The sequence below is a fragment of the Diaphorina citri genome, unplaced genomic scaffold (genome assembly GCF_000475195.1).
Source record: "Diaphorina citri unplaced genomic scaffold, Diaci psyllid genome assembly version 1.1 scaffold350, whole genome shotgun sequence".
NCBI lineage: Eukaryota > Metazoa > Arthropoda > Insecta > Hemiptera > Psyllidae > Diaphorina > Diaphorina citri.
Window position 1 is genome coordinate 26,977 of NW_007377785.1, and position 18,357 is coordinate 45,333.

The 18,357-nt window shown below is 37.5% G+C and overlaps 1 protein-coding gene and 1 pseudogene across 1 annotated transcript in view; one reads left to right on the forward strand and one right to left on the reverse strand.

The window, feature by feature from the left end:
* Positions 1-18,357, reverse strand: part of LOC103507911 (cGMP-dependent protein kinase, isozyme 2 forms cD4/T1/T3A/T3B) — a 55,915-nt gene that overhangs the window by 24,734 nt on the left and 12,824 nt on the right. Inside the window, exons 3-6 of the mRNA XM_026822648.1 lie at positions 17,313-17,487; positions 16,697-16,985; positions 14,480-14,769; positions 9,109-9,275 (exon numbers count right to left, since the gene is read on the reverse strand). Coding sequence (XP_026678449.1) covers positions 9,109-9,275; positions 14,480-14,769; positions 16,697-16,985; positions 17,313-17,487 — 921 coding nt within the window. The remainder of the gene's footprint in view (positions 1-9,108; positions 9,276-14,479; positions 14,770-16,696; positions 16,986-17,312; positions 17,488-18,357) is intronic.
* On the forward strand, positions 15,512-17,807 carry LOC113466886 (annotated as a pseudogene).

Consider the following 18,357-nt stretch of genomic DNA (forward strand, 5'->3'; position numbering starts at 1 on the left):
TGATTTCACAAGTGTCTATTTGTAAATGAAGCCTATTTCAAGACAAGACACAAGACATCATCTCTCTGCTTTTAAAGTCCAAGTACAAGTCCTCACGGGCTAAAAAATTCCCGGAGGGACGGGTCCAGCTTGTTCTACGTACAATAGATTACTATCATAAATCACAAGAACTTCAATCAATAGGTTAGAACAAAACAAAGGCCTTACAAACAGAGGAACAAGTCAAGGGTGAAAACAATACAATCATAGAATTCAAAGAATAGCATACTAGTAATCGATGCTATTGACAAAACAGTTATGAAACTCATGGACATTCCCTTCTACAAATCAGAAAGTACTTCTGTATTCAGTCAATTCGACGAACTACGACGTTTATCACCAAAAAAGCATTGAATAAATAATTCGCTATGAAAAAATGGTCCAAATTTGTGATCTGTCACAAGATGTCAAATCATTAAAATTTGACCTCAGCATAACTTGAAAGTCTTTGCAAGAAAAAAAAAAAAAAAAACTTTAACCTGATCTTATTTAATCGAAAACCTTGGGTCACTGAATAGTACGTCTTTGCCAATAATAACACCCTAGCCCCAGTCATGTATTGAATGTCGATAGAGCAGTTGCACTGACTCAGGTGAGTTTTCAAAGTCAAAGAGCAGAAAAAATGAGGAAGGGGGGGGGGGGGAGAGGGAGAAGAGAGAGAGAGAGAGAGAGAGAAAGAGAGAGGGTGTGAGGCTACAAGCTATTAAGATTTAACAGAACAGCTGCCAACAAGCAGAACACAGGGGAAGTCAAAAGTTCTCGCTCATACCATCTAGAGCTTTTTCAACTTCAGACAGTAAAATTTCACAAGAGATACAAGTCTGAGAAACATTTGCGAAGTAGCTAATGACACTGATGGCAACAGCCCGAAATATTAAGGAGCGCGGTAGCGCTCCGCCCCGCCATGTCAAGAAAGTTTGACCGCGCTACTAGAGATATTATACGCGACAGGGAAAGTAGGTATCTGTAGGTGGGTGAGTAATATGAGAATTCCAATCCGATTTATTGTACTATCTTATATCTTGAGTTGTGTATGGACTTCCAAGGTTTTCTCGAGGATTGGAAAGCTACAATTGAAATGTGTTTCTATTGTGTTTAATTCTTTTTTACTTTCCTTATCCTATAGGAAGGAAAGTAATGTAATCGGGTCAAATTTTCGATGGTCAGTTTTTAGTGTCAAAACACGAGGTAAGGTGTAAGGTTTGGTGAGTTTGGATTATTTCTGAGTGAAAAACACCATAGTAATATCTTTGGGTAAGTTTTAGTAAGTTCGGATGGTTTCCTTTTTCTAAGAATTACTTCTGAAAGTTTCCTAATCTGTAATCTTTACTTATTTCTGTCCCTGGTAATAACTTGTGTTGTGTTGGGTATTGTGTTAATTGTTGTATTTTTTTCTAGAAACGTTATAATGGATGTTAGCTATTTCTAGCTGTCTTTAGTCAAAACTTTCACATTCACTACCTAATGTATACCTATCAATCCTATTTTCATAACAAATTGATTCACCCCGTTTAAGAAGTATACCTAATTCATTTTTCCTCCATATGAAATCCTGTTCTTTTGCTCCATACACACTAAACAGAATATGCATCATGTATATCATCTAATTTCCAATATGACATGATGAAATCTTTTCAAGAGGTTACCTCGCCCTTTGTTATTACTTTTCTCCCTATTTATTGTAGGTACAATCACTGCCAAAAATTAATTTTTTAATTGAAATAAATAACAATAAAAAGGCCAGCTGTTATAATAGTACATAACTTACAGAAAAAATTCATAAAAGACCAAAGCCCTTTGAGTATATGTAGTTGCAAAAATAGAAAGACTTTCTATTTTTGACTACTTTCTTCTAGTAAAACAAACAAAATTCTAAACAACATTTGAACATACACATCGCTTATTCCAGTTACCAATGGGCAACAAATACCCACAAATAAACGAATGAATGAGTCAGTCAGCTCTGTATTAATATGTGCAATAACCAAAACCCAAAACACATTTTCCAAAAGTTGGTAATCCACAGGGACAACAAGAGTATGGCACAAAGTAACAAAATCCGGACAAGAGATAAATAAATAAAAATAAAATGGAATTAAATGAAAATTAAATTAGTTTAAAAATAAACGCAGAAAAGAACGTACGAATAATACCAAAAAGATACTTTTTTATTTCAAAAAGCACACGTCACACAACACATAGGTAACGAGAAAACACAGAAATCATTAAACAAGAAAAAACAATAAAATAATCAATGAAATCAAATGAAAAACACTGACACGAAAAAGTTCGACACATACGCTACACACATTGGTGAAACGATATGAACAAACTGAGCTAGAGCTAAGTGATTCAAGTGAATCAAACGATAACCAAGAATACAGCGTTGCCTTGGCAACCGAGATCTAAAGAGGGACCACGAGACTCAGACAGAATCAACCAGTGAGAAAAAGAGAGAGAGAGAGAGAGAGAGAGAGAGAGAGAGAGAGAGAGAAGAGAGAGAGAGAGAGAGAGAGAGAGAGAGAAGAGACAGCAGAGAGAGAGAGAGAGAAAGAGAGAGGGTGTGAGGCTGCCATCTTTTCCCAATAAATTTATAGTACAAAAAAACTATAAAATCCCCCCGGAATATTTCGCTAATTTGTAATATTGTTTTGAGAATTACAATGGAGAATATTTTCCCAAATAAAACACTTAAATAAATAAACAAAATAAATTAATTTCCCCAACATAAAAAAAAACCTAAAAACTTCAACAACCGAAAAAAAAAGCGTCAACAAAATATGGGAATGCTTCGATTTACCAAGATTTATGCAAAACAATTCAAGCAGGCGTTCTGCGAACGCCAAAAATACCAATCTAGAATAATTAAGGAGCGCGGTAGCGCTCCGCCCCTCCAAGTCAAGAAAGTTTGACCGCGCTACTAGAGATATTGTACGCGACAGGGAAAGTAGCCGTTTTCAGGTAGTTGTAGACAGACAACTACAAGTGATGGAAGAAAACGGATTGCGTGTGTGTGTTCGGGCATGAAAGTAGAGCACGTTGAAAAAAAATGTCATCAAAATCGGTTAAGTTTAGCCGGAGATATTTGACTTTGAAAAACGTCAAATTTTTCATCATTTTCTGCTGCTGCTGCTTCTGCTTCTGCTTCTGCTTCTGCTTCCGCTTCTTCTTTGACGTTGACCGCTCTACAGCCTAAACCACTGGACCGATTTTGATGGTTGATGGCTCATTTTTTTTCTCGTGAGTGGTAGGTGTGCCTTTTCATATTTTCAAGGCCCCCAAAGGGCCCCTTCAGCCTTAAATTTGATAAAACAGTGATTTTTAGGGGAAAAATTCTAAATTGTCGCTCGAGTTGATTAATAAGAAAGTTTTGTGCTTCTTAGAGACAGAAGTCGGCGTGTCCGAGTGGTAAGAAATGTGATCTCTGACTAACTGATGAGCGGGTGGGGTGGGGGTTCGAATCCCACTGTTGTCTTTTTTTTGTACATAATTTTATCATTTAAAAACATTTTATGGATAGCCATAGTTACTTTTTTCATAATTCTATAGTTGAATAGTTGAAAAAAAAAAATAAATAAATAATAAAAAAAAAAAATGAAAAATGATTTTGATAAGGTGATAGTTTTAAAAGTTGGTTAGGCCTTAGGACCAGTGCTACGTGTGTAGGGATAGCAATCCCGCAGGCTTTTGAATCCCGCGGGATGTGACCAATTCCGCGTGGGATTTTGCGGGATTTACAAGTATTACCCGCGGAATGCCGCAGTTCTAACACTGAAAGTATAACATAGGTACACCATAATGGGTAGAACACCCTACCCAACCCACAACATTACCAATTTATCAAACGGGACCTATACAAGGAAATGAAATATATCAACATTTTCAACTCTTTCAAGTCTGGGAAATTTCAAATTTATGTATTACCATAACGAAACATTAAAACTGAACCAGATATCTTTTCTCATTTCAATAGACAATTGAGGACAGTGACAAAGGGCGTATTTGGCCTTTTCTGTTTTTCTCCTAAAATGCCGGGTTTTACCTGATGAGGTGATACATAATATCCAAAGTTGGTTAGGACCAGCTACATGAAAGTTAATTAACCAATTATGTTACCTACTATGATGTATTTCACTCAGAAATGATCAGAACTTACCAAAACTTACCCAATGGTGTTATTACGGTATTTTTCACTCGGAAATGTTCGGAACTTACCAAAACTTACCCAATGATGTTACTATGGCATTTTTAACTCGGGAATGACCCGAACTTACTAAAACTTACATAATGATGTTATTAGGGTGTCTTCTCACTCGGAAACCACCCGAACTTACTAAAACTTACCCAAAGATATTACCATGGTGTTTTTCACTCAGAAATAACCCAAACGTGAAGATGGAGCACACAAAAGAAGTGAATAAAAGGCGGGGTACAAAATTGATTTCTAATCTTTTTTGGGGTGGGATGGATTTTTGTTTATTTTTTGTGGGCACTTGATTTATTTTGGGAGGAACGACTTCGCGGGGTCTTTTTTATGCCACGAAGTGATATTTTTTGGGTTTAAACTTGGTGCTTGATTATAGCAAGCAAAATTTTGTGTTCATCGTTATCTTCACAAATTTATGAACTCTTAAAATTCCACTATTTAAACAAAATAATGGGAAACATAAAGAATGCACCACCATCACCATAATTAAATTGAAACTCTCGATGTTATACTGAAACTCAGGTTAAAGTCATATTTACTTGATTTTTTAGCCCGTCCTTCCTTTATTATTACGATAGTAACAAGCTGGGCCCGCCCCTCCGGGAATTTTTTAGCCCCTAGTTTATTCGATCTGTTGGAGAGCATAGCAAGTCCAATGTTTCGTTTTTGACAGACAACTTCGGTAATCAGTATGAATTTCATATTCTTTACCTATTAACCTATTTGTCTTTGAGTCACGATATTCGTGATTTTGGCTTTTCAAACATTTGATAAGAAAGAAAAATAATTCCTTTTACTCATTAATCCCCTCAAAAAAACACTTCGTGTTAAAAAATTAACGTCAAGAGTTACCCTCCACAAAAAAGTACTGATATAAAAAAAAAGACGTCAAGCCCGTCCTTCCTTTATTATTACGATAGTAACAAGCTGGGCCCGCCCCTCCGGGAATTTTTTAGCCCCTAGTTTATTCGATCGTGATTATAGAAAATCAGTACCTATGTACCTACCTAATTTGTTTAATATCCCGTTCTCCCTTTATTCCCAATATAATGTTTAAGTTACCCATCCATTTATTGGCCTTGTTCGGCGTAGCTTAACATAGGTGACGCTAAAACCGGTCTTAAAATAACGACTGAAGTGTTATCTAAACGTTCTCCCTTTATTCCCAATATAATGTTTAAGTTACCCATACATTTATTGGCCTTGCTCGGCGTAGCTTAACACAGGTGACGCTAAAACCGGTCTTAAAATAACGACTGAAGTGTTATCTAAAACTTTCTCGCTTTGAGTTCATAGGTCGTCGCGACAAATTTCGAGATCAGAGCTCATTTGTGTGAGAAAATGTGAAGAAACTTTCTCGCTTTGAGTTCATAGGTCGTCGCGACAAATTTCAAGATCAGAGCTCATTTGTGTGAGAAAATGTGGAAAATTCTCGCTTTGAGTTATAGGTCGTCGCTACAAATTTCGAGAACCACGATCGAATAAACTACGGGCTAAAAAATTCCCGGAGGGACGGGCCCAGCTTGTTAGATTTTACTAAACTCATCATAGGACCTCGAACGAGTTATGGACAAGTAGACTGGCACAAATTACATAAATACCTCATAAGGTATCGCCAACATTTTTTGGACCAATCAAAATGCTTACAAGTTGGGTCAATCATTTTAAATTTAAAATTTGGAGACTACACCTAATTATTCAGATACATAGTAAATGTCAAATTTAACCACCATGTTTTTATTTCGTAGCAATGAAACAACTGCTACATTAGACGCTTGTGGTCTGTGTCGTAGCATGCCCATCCCGTAGTATGCCTCTCACCCAAAAAATACCACTTCGTGGCATAAAAAAGACCCCGCCAAGTCGTTCCTCCCAAAATAAATCAAGTGCCCACAAAAAATGAACAAAAATCCATCCCACCCCAAAAAAGATTAGAAATCAATTTTGTACCCCGCCTTTTATTCACTTCATAATTTGTGTGCTCCTCCTTCACGTAGTACCTACCTTTCTTTCCCAAAAAGAGACACAATACTTCCCATTTAGGTGCTGGGTCAACACGAGAACACCAGAAATTAACCCATTGAAATATTTGCAATCGAAAAACGAGTACAAGTTTAAACGGATTTTTTTTTAAGAGGTTTGACAGCGGGAACTGTAACTGCTATGGTCTTATCGTCCCGAAATCGAAGAGAGAAGGAAGACAGGATAGGAGACTGTAGAGGTTATACACAGGGCTAAGCTTTAGGTTAGGCTAAGCTTGAAAAATAGAAAGAAAAAAATTCGAAAGATATACCTACCTATTTAATTTAACCACCATGTTTTTATTTCGTAGCAATGAAACAACTGCTACATTAAACGCTTGTGGTCTGTGTCGTAGCATGCCCATCCCGTAGTATGCCTCTCATCAGATGGGCGAGAAGAGACACAATACTTCCCATTTAGGTGCTGGGTCAACACGAGAACACCAGAAAGTAACCCGTTGAAATATTTGCAATCTAAAAACGAGTGCAATTTTTTGTCGATGGTCGGATTCGAACCCGGGACCTTCTGCATGGGACCCGGGACCTTCTGCATGGGACCCGGGACCTTCTGCATGGGACCCGGGACCTTCTGCATGGAACCCGGGACCTTATATTTTTTACCTATTATATTCTGTACAAAAATTTAATTGCGGAACAACAAACAAATCATCAGAAATGACAATTCGGTTACAGGTTCATTCATTAATCATTTCCTTTGCATCCAGTTATTCCAGTTTGAGTCGAGATCACTGCAGGAACTTGAACAACATATCCGATGTTTTGTGAACACCCTATGAGTAAGAATAATGAATGATCATAATTTATTTTATTTGAGAAGAGGGGGGGAGGATTCTTTGTTCTGGTAACACCGTGTACTTTGGCATGATAATCCCGTGTCTCAGAGAAGATATTTTTGGTATCCTTAGATAACACGACTACATTGTAAGGATGTGCACTATTGAAAATGTCATTAAGTCAAGCATTAACAGAGGATTCTTTGTTCTGGTAACACCGTGTACTTTGGCATGATTATCCCGTGTCCGCGTGTCTCGGAGAAGATATTTTTGGTATCCTTAGATAACACGACTACATTGTAAGGATGTGCACTATTGAAAATGTCATTAAGTCAAGCATTAACAGCAGGATTCTTTGTTCTGGTAACACCGTGTACTTTGGCATGATAATCCCGTGTCCGCGTGTCTCAGAGAAGAAATTTTTGGTATCCTTAGATAACACGACTACATTGTAAGGATGTGCACTATTGAAAATGTCATTAAGTCAAGCATTAACAGTAAGGTACCACGGATTATGTACTGTTTAGTTTAGACTAGCAGCTTTTCTCAAACTTTTGTGAGTACGAAATGCTGAACGTTTGGAATAAAATCCAAAAGTTGTCCTCACATGTGTCGATCTAAAATAATCTTTGATAACTTTCCTGCAAAATTTATTAGTTGGAGTGATTTCACTTGTTTGTGGATCCCGGTGCTACTGCTCTCTAGGACTGAAACAGCAACAATCAACACTTGAAGAACAAATCAACATTCCTGAAGAATCAATCAATAGTCATTCAAACAAGTCAACTACCCGTGAAATCAATCAAGCCAGGATTTCCGAAAGCTAACTCCTTACTTACCTATGTAGATACAGGTTCACTATTGCCCAATATACAATGAGCATTATTCTTCTGAATTAGATACCAATAATAATTACCTATCATTACTATTGTGATGTATGTATTATGATTTATGATATAGTGCCTACGTATTTAAATGTTCATGATTTATAATACCTACGATTATTGTCTCATTAATTTGATTCGACTATTGTGTATTATGAAGGGTGTCGGGTGTTTAGTACTCTTAATTGAACAAACGAAGTGGGATTTGAATGTTCATGATTTATAATACGATCATTGTCTCATTAATTTGATTCGACTATTGTGTATTATGAAGGGTGTCGGGTGTTTAGTACTCTTAATTGAACAAACGAAGTGGGATTTGAGTTTAGACTGGACGGTTTTGCATTTCATCTATTTACTCCGCCATAACTCTCAAACCGTATCATTATCATTATCATCATCATTATTATTATTCCCCTATCATGTGTAGGTACAATATCAATATCTCCCCTTCAACAAATGAGATAAGTATGCAATGTGTTGTGCATTAAAAAAATGAAGGCGCAACTTGAGAATTCATATTTGATGTTGGAGTGTTGGAGAGTGTGTTGTTAGGTGATTAGTTTATAACTTTATTCACCAAATTTGCCTTTGCTCATACATCACCAGAGAAGTTCAGAATATGGCACTTATTTTTCCAAAATATGGCACTAAAAACATGGCAATATGGCACTTATTTTGGAAAAATATGGCATTTATTTTTTCAAAACATGGCAAAATAAGCGATTTTTTAAGAATCAGAGGCAACTGTTTTACATTTTTCCTTGGAACGTCAAATAAAAATTGAATTTTCATCGTTTTAAAGTAATTTTTCACTGTTTTGACTTCAGATTTGGATTTTTGATTTCATACTAAATGTTTCCTCAAATGCGTAACCACTATTTGTGTACGGTTCTTTAAGTATACTTTTTTTTTTAATCATTGTTCTTAAAGTTTTATATTTTCCCCTACAAATGCTTAAAATATAGCAAAATAATCTAAAAATGCTTAAAATATGGCAAAATAAGGCTTTTTATGGCATTTTTCCAAATTTCGCTAAAATATGGCAAAATACTATGGCGCCATGGCAATATGGCATTTGAACTTCCTTGTACATCACCCAAAGGTGACGCGAGATTGGCGACCAGCACCAAGTAGTGATATTCCTCCGACAGTCCACTTACCTTCCATGACGTATACAATACTGCCTACATCTCCCTCCTTGATGATGATACTGCCGGCAATATATTCCACAGGATACATACAATCCACTATTTCTCGGATTTGTGTCATGTCCAGATTCTTCATGAAGTCATTGTCCAGGATAGCCATGCGAATAAGTTCTCTCGATCTGGAAACCACAGAAATGGAGTAACATTAGAAACAGAAAACATCGAAAACAGATTGAAAAAGTTCCGAATTAGAAGTGAATAGATTTTGGGTTTATGTCCTAGAACCCCCATTTTCTATAGCGTTGTGCGCAACAACCTGAACCACAATGTATTAAAAATACATAGTTGGTTACAAGTACATTACACTCAAATAAAAGTCCTCGCATAGCAATCAAATGAGGAGGCACTCTATTTACACGAGGGCGTCTGTTAGCCCTCCCAGATGAGGCCAACTATGCAGGGGCGTTAATATGTCTAGCTATCCAGATAAATGATTAATCATTTCTGAGAAGCGTCATTCAAATTCCAAACTATAATGTGAATTGTGAACACGAAAGATATCTGTAGAGAATTAATAGGACTAGATGATATTATTCTATTTTTCAAGCTTAGACTATCCTAGACACAATACATCCCATTTATGGGTTCTATTAACCCAGGCAATTGGGCATGCTACGGCACTATTGTAGCAGTTGTTTCATTGCTACAAAAGCACTAAATAAAAACGGCTGTGAAACACTCATCTTTTGTATGTAGTTATGTACCTAGTACCTACGAAGAAAATAATTATCTGACGTGCTCAGCGCCTCAGCATAATATCAAAAGAAAACAACTTTAAATTGGCCAGTAACTTAAATTCTGGGAAATCAAGGCTGTCTTTCTCCTATCCTGTCTTCCTTCTTTCATTAGGTACTTCCTTTTTTTTTTCATCAGCCTAGTTAGCTTGGTTGGTAACGAGTCTGCTTTTTAAGCGCTAGGCCGCGGGTTCGGCACTCTATGTACACGAGGGCGTCTCTTAGCCCTCCCAGATGAGGACAACTATGCAGGGGCGTTAATATGTCTAGCTATCCAGATAAATGATTAATCATTTCTGAGAAGCGTCATTCAAATTCCAAACTATAATGTGAATTGTGAACACGAAAGATATCTGTAGAGAATTAATAGGACTAGATGATATTATATTAGTGAAATGTGAAACAAATTATGAATCTAGAGTACGTTTTGCGATCAGATTAATCCGAGGACTCGCCTAGATTTGAATACTTGGGCATGACTATGACTGTGGGCTATGGGTTTCTATCTGGACAGTTTGCAACATTCAGCATGATTAGCATTGAGTGCAGTGGCGATTCATGAAAAAAGTGAGTATAGTACCTTGTTCAGTGTAGCCAAATAAAACTGGCTTACTATGTAAATCCTAAAATAAAACACAGGAAACCTTCAGAATTTATATCATTCCTCAACCTGTGGTAAGCGCAGCCAATGCTCGCACGGTAATAGAATCCACCTACACGACAACTGTCATATCGTATTATGTAGGGAGTTGAGAGCCCTGCTATAGATCTCAAGAATCAATACACACTTGGCTCTTACCTACGGGTCGACACTGTCCCTCATTACAAACTTTCAAGACCTGATAATTTGCTGTTCAATATCGAGACACGAACCCCGCTACCCACGCTACGTAGGCTGGTGCAGGTTCAGTCTAATTATCCACCTCTCCGTCAATCAAAAATTATGATTGCAAACAAGAGAACAGGTTCAACATTTCTAGCACAATCACGCTATAGGGTGTGTCCAAAATATAACATGAATATTTTAATAGGATTCATACATTGACACTTGGATGAAGGACACAACATTATTCTACCATATCTTTATTGAATCGTCAGTGGTTGAACTGTAGACCTCACTCAGAAAAAGATCCTCTGTGACTACCAACTACATACTAGGAGAACGTCTCATTTAATTATAGTTTATAGTCCTAGACTCCTACCCATCATACAAGACTTACATGGTTGCAGTGGTTGAACTGTAGACCTCACTCAGAAAAAGATCCTCTGTGGGACTACCAACTACATACTAGGAGAACGTCTCATTTAATTATAGTTTATAGTCCTAGACTCCTACCCATCATACAAGACTTACATGGTTTGTTGAGTACCCAGAAAGTACCCAACTTGTTAGTTTCACTAATTTTTGCGTCAAGGTTGTGGAGAAGAGCAGAGGTGTCCAAACAGGCAAACACTGAAAGCTTTCATAGGTGATAGAACACGATATCATGAACTACCACATAGACACAGATATCTAGAAACTCTATTGATAGACTGTGTTAAATACTCTACTCGCACTTCGTGCTCGGGAGGGGGGCTTCGCCCCCCTCCACCCCCCGGGGGCTTCGCGTGTTCGCTACGCGGAGTTGCGTATACGGTCGCGCTGCGCGCTCCCGGGGGCTTCGCGGGATTGTGCATGTGGTCGCGCTTCGCGCTCCCTTGTTTACGGTCGCGCTGCGCGCTCCCGGGGCTTCACGGAGGTGAGCATGGAGTGATGGAAAATTATTATTTTCTTTAGAAGAGCTAATGTAGAAGGGAGGTCCCACATTGACGTCTTTTTTTTATATCAGTACTTTTTTGTGGAGGGTAACTCTTGACGTTAATTTTTTAACACGAAGTGTTTTTTTGGGGGGATATCACTATTTTTTGCTGTAAATACTTACCCATCTAAGTTCATAGACATTTAGAAAAATAAATGAACCTAATTTTTAAATAGGTACCCACGTAGTTGCTTAGAAATAAGCATATTCAGTATTTAGGTAGGTACCTATATATCAACTCAGATTTCAGAGTCTTGATAATAAATATAATTCTTGAAGCGGTCAAACTTTCTTGACTTGGCGGGGCGGAGCGCTACCGCGCTCCTTAATAGGTAGTTAATATAAGTTCATAGACATTTAGAAAAATAAATGAACCCAATTTTTAAATAGGTACCCACGTAGTTGCTTCAGAAGTAAGCATATTCAGTATTTAGGTAGGTACCTATATATCAACTCAGATTTCAGAGTCTTGAATAGGTTGATAATAAATATAATTCATGAAGGGGTCAAACTTTCTTGACTTGGCGGGGCGAAGCGCTACCGCGCTCCTTAATAGGTAGTTAATACATGATATGTATATCAAAGTTTTGACTCACTTGGGGATTGAACCAGGATATTCCTCTTTCAAAGGCCATTTCAATTGAGAAAATCTCCAGAGAAAATAGGTGAGAGATTAAGGTAGAAGTTATACACTTACCTTACATTTAATCTTCTCTTGAAGTAAGAATGAACGTAAAAACAATAGTTCAAAGCCTTCTGTTTCATAGATCCCATAGCATCGATTTAACAACCACTCGATTAGGCAGCAGACAACTATTAGACACCTATTTCAAACCTAGCCATGATCCACAATGACAATTACTTCGAGCTGGTAACAATGATTAACATTATTATTCTATGTAAATGTTTGATTTGGCATTGGTTCAGTAATTATGACTTCACTCATCGCGTTGCTTTGGTTTGGAGTGTATTCTGCCAGATTCATCGCCAGTAGACGTAGATACTAAGCAAACATATAGAGGAAACCATAACTAAACAGAAGATAAAATAAGGAGCAGTGAGAAATGGACACATTTAGTGTCCAATGGCGCTGTAACTTATCAGGAATTAAATATCCAGGTGCTATCATAGCGTAACTAATGAAATGACTGATGTCACCGGATTTATGAAGCTGATTAGTGAGGCCAGGGATTATGAGGATCCAATTTTAGTTTTAAAATAAAGCCTAACAAAATATATCTTCTATTTATTGCCATCCCCCCAAAAAAACACTTCGTGTTAAAAAATTAACGTCAAGAGTTGGCCTTCACAAAAAAAGTACTGATATAAAAAAAATGTCAATGTGGGACCTCTCTTCTACATTAGCTTTTCTAAACAAAATAATAATTTTCCATCACTCCTACATCAATTTACCTTGCTGTTGAACCATTGATCCCGGATTACGAAACCTAGATCTTGACCGCAGTGCACGAATGAAGATAATAATGTTAATTGTTTTGTAATTTTCATCAGTGCACTGCGGTCAAGATCTAGGTTTCGTAATCCGGGATTAATGGTTCAATAGCAATGTAATTGATGTAGGAGTGATGGAAAATTATTATACAAGGATGCAACTCAAAACGTTTGGTTGAGATAGGTGCTGCGGTTGGTGGTATGTTGACCGCTTTTTGGCGGGTTTCGAGCGTTTTTTGGCGGTTTTCAGCTATACCGACTAAATAAACGGTTAGAGATATTATAAAATTTTAGGGTATAAGAACAAGAACACCCAAATAATAAGCATCATTCATTAGGATAAGGAAAATCGTGTGATGTCCACCCCAGATTTTTTTTTTTTTTTTTTTTTTGCTTTATGGTTTTCTAGACAAAATTTGCACCACTATTTCATGTTTCTGGTAAAAAGACCTTTAATTTGATATACAGGTCGACCAGGTTTGGATAAGTCCTTCTATGGGGACAGACAGACAGACCGACAGAGTGACAGACACCGAAGCGAATACAATAGCCCGTCCACTATACCTTTTATTTATTACTATCGTAATAATAAAGGAAGGACGGCCTAAAGTGTACGAGGTTCACGAGGCCTTTCCGGAGACAGCTTAACCATCTTCTCACCATTTGTAGAACGGGCTGTAGGCTTGATTAATTGAATCGGGTGAAAAAAAAAAAAAAAAAAAAAAAAAAAAAAAATGATATAGTGCCTACGTATTTGAATGTTCATGATTTATAATACGATCATTGTCTCATTAATTTGATTCGACTATTGTGTATTATGAAGGGTGTCGGGTGTTTAGTACTCTTAATTGAACAAACGAAGTGGGATTTGAGTTTAGACTGGACGGTTTTGCATTTCATCTATTTACTCCGCCATAACTCTCAAACCGTATCATTATTATTATTATTACTCCTCTATCATATGTAGGTACAATATCAATATCTCCCCTTCAACAAATGAGATAAGTATGCAATGTGTTGTGTATTAAAAAAATGAAGGCGCAACTTGAGAATTCATATTTGATGTTGGAGAGCATAGCAAGTCCAATGTTTCATTATTCACAGACAACTTCGGTAATCGGTATGAATTTCGTATTCTTTACCTATTAACCTATTTCTCTTTGAGTCACGATATTCATGATTTTGGCTTTTCAAACATTTGATAAGAAAGAAAAATAATTTCTTTTACTCATTAATAGACCGTGTTGTTAGGTGATTAGAGCACGCTTGATACTTAACGATAATTAAAGTCCGAGGGAACTTGACAAAAGTTCTGTTACTTGAGAAATGGTTTCCTACCTTTGTGACTTGGGCACCTTGGTGATGGGAGGCAACTGCTCAAAGTACATGGGTTCCGCCGAGATGGCCTGGCGTTTCATTTTGGCAGCCGGCGTCACATAGCCATCATCCCAGTATGTATTGAGTGATATCACTTGTTGGGTGAGAGGCCGCACAATCTGACGGAACTTGTCGATTTCATTCTGAAGATGACGAATCTTGTGGTCTCTCTCATCCAGGTAACGTTCCAGTACACCGATATATTCTTCACGACGCAACAGCTCGCGTTCTAATTCACGCACGACACTCATTGTTCACGTACGAGTTTACGGAATGATTTCATTCAAAGTTCAAGTTCTAAATGTTTGTACCTGAGTTGGATGTCGATATTGTATGGTTGGGTACTTGGGTAGCTACCCCTCATACATTCTGAATTGTGTGTTGACAATGCTACAATGCTTTTATCGCAAGATTTTTTTTTTTTTATATATACATACCTCACTACAATTCGTCTACTCGTCTTATAACATGCTGTACTATCGCTGGGTCCCTATTGTTTTTGCTCCGGAGTCCTATGCTCATCGAACAACCACTGATACCGATTTCAGCTTAAAAATACGAGCATCGACCATCGGAGTAATTGATAAACAGAATCCTTAATCTTTTAAATCAAAGAATTACCATAAGAATACCAAGACAAACATAAATGAGAAATAGCTACAGGATAATATCTCTTAATGATTATGATTATTAGAGCATAACATTAGGAGTGTCCAAAGAGACAATGATATACTGATATAGCTAATGCATCTCAAATTTCCACTCGTACCTTACACCCATCTCTAGAAATATCTGTCAGATGATTACCCGTGAGATTTATCAAATTGTATTCAATTTGATTTTTGATTATCTACATGAGCAGTTCTACAATCTAGATAGTCATTTTCAGCAAGCAGATTTTAATCAAATATACTTCTTTTTAAAGATAATCCTATTTAATGAAAAATCTCAGTGTTTATTTTTTAGCGAATTAGCCAAACATTATAGTACAAGCTGAAAATTTTGAAATGAAGCTCGAATTTTAACATACTTATAAGGTTCGATATTATTTAACCTGCTAATATTTTCTTCGTGAAAACATCAAAATCTCATTTTAAAGAAACATTAAAGTTCATTCAAATACACAAGCCTCTATCATACACTTTAACGAAACGTACCATATAATTGTTAATAATCTTGTTCAGCTCAAAATTTTAGTATCTACCTATTTCAGAAGATATGGCAAGTCGACTGGATTTAACAGAAGATGATATGACACATATTGAAAATGCAATCAAAAACAAGAAGAACTTTTCCAGTATAGACCGTGCTATGAGTGTCCAAGCCATGCAAGCGCTTAACGAATTTCGAGAGAAAAATCTCCTATGTGATGCTACCATTGTGTTGGCGGATAACTCTCACTTCCCCATACACAGGAATATTCTCTGTGCGTGTAGTGATTACTTTAGAGCCTTGTTCACTACATCACTGCATGATCAGGAGAAGTTTAGTCTGGTAGAGATCCCTGGGGTGGATGCCTCTGTTATGACCAGCTTGATAGAGTACGCCTATCTGAGGAAGCTTCACATCACAGAGGACAATGTCGCCTCCCTACTCCTCGCTACAGACTTCTTCTGTATGAGTAAAGCACAAGATCTATGCTGTGACTTCATCAAACGACTCACAACACCGCGGAACTGTTTCGGCATCCTGCTGTTCTCGAGAGATCACTTCTGTAAGAAATTAGAAGAGTGGACACGTAAATATATTCTAAGGAACTTCGTGGATGTGGCTCGGGAGAGTGAAGAGATTGTGTTTATATCTGAACAAGAACTTGAGGAAATCATTTCATCCGATGAACTCAATGTTAAATCTGAGGAAACTGTCTGGGAGCTTATCATACGCTGGATTGACTATGATCCTGAGAATAGAAAGAAACATATTGTGTCTCTCATGAAAAACATTCGGCTAGGACTTCTAGAGACAGAATTCTTCAGGGAAAAGGTCAAGCACCATCCGTATGTACAATCAACACCAGAGTGTCGCCCCATTATCATTGAAACATTCAAGTTCCTGTATGATTTAGAACTGATTGCTCAGATAGATGGTGAAGTCCCTACACCTGAGATCGCTCGGCCTCGGGTCCCACATGAGATACTATTTGCTATAGGAGGCTGGTCCGGTGGGAGTCCGACTGACTTTGTAGAGACCTATGACACACGGGCTGACAGGTGGGTCAAGATAGAACAAGTGGATCCCATGGGACCGCGTGCCTATCATGGTACTGCTGTCATCGGGTATAATATTTATGTTATCGGAGGATTTGATGGAAACGAATACTACAACTCTTGCCGGTGTTTCAACGCTGTCACCAAAGTATGGAAGGAAATAGCACCGATGAACTTCAAGCGTTGCTATGTGAGTACTGCAGTACATCATGACGTCATCTATGCTATGGGAGGATACAACGGACAGCGGAGACAAAACTCTGTCGAGAAATATAACTACACAGAGAACCAGTGGTCACTCATAGCACCTATGAATGTAGAACGTAGTGATGCGAGTGCTACTACCTTGCAAGGGAAGATCTACATCACTGGAGGATTCAATGGACACAACTGTCTGAACTCGTGTGAAGTGTATGATCCAGAATGTAACCAGTGGACACTGATAGAACCCATGCGACATAGGCGGAGTGGTGTCTCTTGTATAGCGTATCATGAGTGTATCTATGTGATAGGCGGGTTTAATGGGATGTCACGCATGTGCAATGGTGAGAAGTATAACCCAGTGACCAAGACTTGGTCTCAAGTACCTGACATGTATAATCCTAGGAGTAACTTTGCTATCGAAGTGATAGATGACATGATCTTTGCTATCGGAGGATTTAATGGAGTGACTACTATTTATCATGTGGAATGTTATGATGAGAAGACAGATGAATGGTATGAGGCGACTGATATGAATATCTACCGGTCTGCCCTGTCTGCCTGTGTTATCATGGGATTACCCAACGTGTATGATTATATTCATCAACATCGCGATAGTCTTATGGAAGAGAAGAGACAGAAGTTGTTGGCCATCGAAGGACGGCAACGGCAGAATCAAAGTGAGGAAGGCAACTCAAGTCAGCAGAGTGTGCTACCAAGCTCTAACAGTAATGTAAGCAGTAGTGACGGTGTAATGAATAACGCCAGTAGTATGATGCTGGTACCACGCTATCCTGCGTTCAATCCTTATAATCCTTAGTCATTAACACCACGAGTTGATAATCACACATTTAAATAAAAGAAAAATATCCCTTTAATAATCCGACACTATTTAATTTCAAATAGGCCCACCTTCAAAAAAGGTTGAGCGCCCTTGGTATAGACTATAGAGGAAGCTAGAGGATTTTTTTTTTTTTTTTTTTTTTTTTTTTAATATTTGGAAATAAACATGTTTTTTGAACCATACACATTTTGGTCAATTCAAGTGTAAACATCGTCCAGTTTATTACATTTGGTAGTTTAACCTGATGCGTCATGTCATTGCCTTGAAAATATAGGAGGGAGTTGGTAGCTATACTGAATAAACATACCAAAGTGAAAAAAGGAATAAGACAGGCTATTCAGCTACAATTGTGCCTAAGTATTGAGTACGGGCCAACGCGAAATAATTGTTTCCTATGTTTATTTGATTATTTAATTAGTCTCCTTATTTTTGGTTAATTGAGAGTATGCAAGACAGAAATAAATGTAATGGTATCCATGCATGGATATTATGTGATTGTCAATCAATCTAATTTGAAGATATTGCCCAGAAGTTACAAATAAAAGGGTTCATAATTTGTTTTTTTTTTTTTTTTTTTTTTTTTTTTA